The sequence below is a fragment of the Sciurus carolinensis genome, chromosome 8, assembly GCF_902686445.1.
Source record: "Sciurus carolinensis chromosome 8, mSciCar1.2, whole genome shotgun sequence".
Taxonomy (NCBI): Eukaryota; Metazoa; Chordata; class Mammalia; order Rodentia; family Sciuridae; genus Sciurus; species Sciurus carolinensis.
Window position 1 is genome coordinate 13168362 of NC_062220.1, and position 4820 is coordinate 13173181.

Genomic DNA, 4820 nt, shown 5'->3' on the forward strand with positions numbered 1-4820 from the left:
GGGGCCTCCGGGACTGAAAAGACCAGATCCTCCTCTTGACCTGCCAGAAGTGTGAGTTAATTTAATAATGGTTGAATACAACTGCCAGGATAATAAAATCATTCTTTATGCCTTCTTGTCTTTGGTGTTTCAAATAAAATAAAATCCCCCCTCAAGGAAATGATAAAACTATTTCCTTCATCTTTTCTAACACATGTTAAGGTTTGCATGTCACAACTAAGAATTAGTGTACCTGAGATACACCTTCATGGAGGAATGAAGTAGACCCAGGAACCAGAGGAGGGACATATGTTGAAGGTCCAAGGACCGCCCTGTGAGGACAATTCCCCAGGGGGAAAGCACACAGAGGAGACTGTGGCTGGAGCAGACAGCCAGGCCCAGGAGCAGGGAGGATGGAGAGACAGGAAGGCACGAGACCCAGCCCTAGGCTTTCCCCCAGATGGAGGCAGCCAGCAGCAGAGGCCATGTGGGAGGAGACTCAGGACTGCAAGTTGAAGGGTCTGCAGGGGATGAGGAAGTCACTGACGCCCTGGGAGAGAAGGTGGTGGCTTTGAGATTGGCAAGGCCTTCAACAGGAATCTCCACTAAGATGCATTTGCCTTCCTCAGGCAGAGAGAGGGCTGCCTAGGGGGGCAGCAGAAGCTAAGGGGCGGGCCTGAGGTGAGGCTGAGACTGGCCGGGAGGACTCAGCACTGAGGTCCCCCGCCTATGCTGGGAGGCCCCAGCCTGGCAAGGACTCTGTGACTCTTGGGTGAGGGTGCTTCCTGGGATGGGCCAGGGCTCCCGAGCACAGGCAGCGGCCGTCTTCCTGTTTACACTTTCTGTACAGAGGTGAGGTGGCCCTGCAGCACTGTGGAGTCACTGCTGGCACAGAAGTACACAGCTGTCTGGGAGCCGGTGGCCGACTCCAGAGTGAGGGGGAACTCCTCTGTGTCTGATCTGGAGACACTGTACCCTGCGGACGCTTCTCCTTTTTGAGTGTTTGTAACGGCATATGAGTAATAGATCAGCCGCAGCCCGTGCCCTGGGTCTTGTCGATACCAGTACATATAGTCATGGTTGAAAGTCTGATGGCAGCTCAAAGTCACTTTTTCTCCCGTCTTTGTGATAGTATGTCTTGGGCTCTGGGTGATCCCAGCCTCTGTGTGCCCTGCAGTGGAGAAGGACAGAAGCTGATTTCACCTCAAGAGAAAGACTTGGACTGAGGGTTGGAATTCTAGGGAAGGAAACCCCACCATGGCCAGCACTCACCTGCCCAGAGGAGACAGCAGGCCACACAGAGGAAGAGCTTCGTGCCCATTTTAAGAATGAGGGAGAATCCTGTCTTCTGGCCCTGTTTGGGGGAAACAGAGCTTTTGCCATCAGTGACTGAGTGATGACATTGTCCCCTAGCAATGCATGAGCTGTACAAATAACTTGCCACACCCCTTCCCTAGGGAGAGAGTCGATTTTCAACATATATAGATATAGATATATGGATATATAGATGTATGTGTGTCATGAAGTGTGATCATATCTCATATTATATATGCAGAATTCAACAACTCTGAATGGAAGGAATTTGTAGCCAGTTTTAAATTACAAGTGTGCATGGTCCCTCCCTGATTTTAGGAAGGACATTTGCTACTCTAAGCAGAATTTATTCCCTTAACCATATCATTTCTTATTTGTGGGCTGCTTTAAATTTTCCCGAAATTTCTTCAATATAAGGAACATCCACATGGCAGTCATGGTGCCTTCTAGAACTTCTTGGCTCAAAAGTCATCTCCAAGTTCCTTGTACTAGTTCTTCTTTGTTCCCACACTCTGGGAATAGATGTCAGTCTACAGTGCTTTTCTTAACTACATAAACCATCTGACCTCCAGAAAGATTTAAGTGCATCAAGATCAAGGCCATTTGAATTGGAAAAACTTCTTTTTATCTAGTCTCACAGAAAAGTCCGGGACAGGATTCCTTCCATTCAGACTCAGGCCACAGTACAGCCCTATGGATATGAATTCTTTTGTTTCAGGTGGGACCATGGAATCCTGGCCACTTAGATCCCCATGACAATATTTCCTATCAAAACAGAGAGGGATCATTATTGATGTGGATTAATTATTTGCATGTGTCTGGTTCCTCCACTGTCACAAAGAACTGTTCAGTCCATATTCATAAGATCTTGTGTCCACCAAATAGGAGAAGATTCACTGAGTCATGAATCTGCTATCATGAATAGCAGTGAGTGTTGTTCTTTCCCATTCTGGCCATATGTCAATGTGAAGCCTTTCTGTGACTCCACACCTCAGTGGAGTCTTGATGGATCCTCTCTACCATCATGCCTAGTGAACATGATGCAGAAACACAGAGACACCAGAGGAGATCAGGGTAACGCTCCTCGGGCTGGCTATGGCAGGTACTGACCAGCCTAGGACAAGCTCTGCTGTCTACGGCCAGAGCTCAGCTGGTCCCAAGAGCAACCATGATTAGGCCCTTCGAATTCCCTAGATCTGAGCATGATTTCCAAAATTATATCTGACCTACAATAGTACTCAAACTTCCTTGGGGAGATCAGCATTCCCCAGGATTATCTCCTTTTCATTCAATGTGTAATTGATTATGAAGTCACAAATGTTCTGTTGTTGGAAATGTACACTTGAGCTTGAAGCTATGACAAGACAGACAGAACTGCCCTTCATTAATTCCATGTGTCCTTGAAGTCCAAAGGTAAAAAGTTATGTAACCCTATCCCATAATGTGACTTCCCCCTGCTGCCCAGTTGGTCTTAAATGGAAGAGACTCTGCTCAGTTACACATTCTTGACCAAGACCAGGGCACAACAATGGATGTCAGCAGAACCTTTGATGTTGGAGGTGTAGGCTTCCATTCTGGTTTTGATACTTGTAAATATGAAATATAGGGAGAGTCCATGGGCTACATGCAACTTCCTATGCATAAAGTGATGTACTGTGCTCATCTATAAAGTACATACTAGCATCTACCCTTGTATCAAAACTCATCATAAACACCCACACCCTAGCACTGAGCAGGGGTTCCTGCCACTTGCTAGGAATTGGAAGGTGCCAGCTGAGATGTAAGATCATGCAGAAGGTCTGGGGCCTAAATGTCCAGGAGTATACTCTGGCTGAGCTCAGCAGGGCAGACAGAGGGCTAATCAAGAGCTAGGAGCATGTATGGGCCTTGGTTCAGTCTGTGTAGCAACCCACACCTCCTCTCCCTGGAACACACTCAGGGGGGACAGGAAGGTTTGGGTACAGAAAGCCAGTGACTCTGCAGGGCTGTGCAAGCTGCTGGCACACAGATACGTGGCTGAGTCCCCCAGCTGCAAGGTGCTCATGTTCAGCTCAGAGTGATAGTCACCAAACTGCTGAGCTGAGAATCAATCAGGGAAGTTTCCTTTGCTTCTCTGCAGTTTTTCAAAATACTCAACAAGGAACTGAGGGCCCTGAGCAGGAGCCTGCTGGTACCAGGACACGCTGCGGTGCCCAGACATGGGATAGCACTTCAGAGTGCTCTTTCCTCCCTTGGCCTTGATTAGGTGTCTTGGGGACTGTGTGACTACGGCATCCACTGAACCTGGGGAGGAAGGAGACAGGAGTGAACACCTGACCAGGGAGGAGTTTGATCCAAAGCCACAGGAAAGGACTGTGGCTCCAGGGGCTGTCCCCGTGCTCAGGACTCACCTGCTCCCAGGAGACAAAGGGTGATGCAGCAGAGGAGCCTGGGTCCCCAGGCAGAGTCAGGAGGGACGGGTCTAAGGATCTTTGCACTCAGGGTGCTGGTCTCCTGGGCTGAGAGCAGGCACTTGGCTCCTCCCTTTTCTCTCTTTGCAGAGTTTCCTGTGACCTCAGTGATGTCACTGTTCTGGTGACAGGGTCCCTGTGGGCTTAGTAGGCCCCTTGCAGCTCCTGAATATGTTCAGGTGATGCAGTCCTTCCCCATTCTGTGGAGCTTTTGTGTGACAGGGGCAGCTGGTTGTGCTGAACAGGGCAGGGCAGGGTTGGGGGCAGATCCATGCCCACAGCTGTCCAGCATTCCTGTGAGTCAGGGGCTTCTCTCTCCCCACCTGGAGGTGGTGTGGGCTGCCCCCCTGGAACCCAATCACATCACCCTGTCAAATGCAGGCTCCCAGAGAGGCCTTGATGCACCCAGGTGCAGTCCATGGCTCCCCGCCCTGAGTAACGCAGATGCATGTCAGGGATGTGCGGAGACCACGACCCACTGTCCTGTGCAGCACTCCTGGCTCATCAGGTGTTATCCCTGATGCAGGCCCATTCCAGACCCCTGAGAATCCCTCTCCCAGAAGCACTGGCGCAGCTCACTCAGTGGACCCACAGTGCCCTCTAGTGGCCCTTGTGCAGTGTCTGGGATGCAGCTGTAGGGAGGCTGTCCAGGGAGGCCGTGGCTTTCTAAGTGAGGCCTCAGGAACTGCAGGACACAGCAGAGCACCCACAGATTTGAGGTTTACCTGCTGCAGTCTCAGCTGTCATTTGAATTGAGGGAAGCAGGGAACAAACTCCTTTATTTTTCTGAGAAAGGGAACAAATTTTTAAATCTTGTCAATTGATGTTTTAGGATGGGAGATGCCGACCAGTCATAAGATACCAGCTGTCCTGGTATTGGGGTGGGAATGGGGAACCACTCTCTCTACCCATAGTCACTTCCTGGAGGGCAATGTGGACATCTATCCCCAAATGAGTCTCTAAGCTTCTGGGACTCAAACCAACCTGCCCCAGGAACAGGAAACCACCTCTCTATACATCTCCAAACACCTCGACTCCTTTCTTTGAATTGTCTGTGCTCTTTCTGATTATTTGTAG

The 4820-nt window shown here is 49.8% G+C and overlaps 1 gene segment (V, D, J or C); it reads right to left on the minus strand.

Annotated features, from left to right (window-relative positions):
* Positions 1-803: 803 nt before the first annotated feature.
* Positions 804-3785, minus strand: LOC124990395 (T cell receptor beta variable 10-3-like). The segment is given in 3 exon segments: positions 804-1150; positions 1252-1333; positions 3684-3785. Coding segments are annotated over 2 exon segments (387 nt in total).
* Between the last annotated feature and the right edge of the window lie 1035 nt (positions 3786-4820).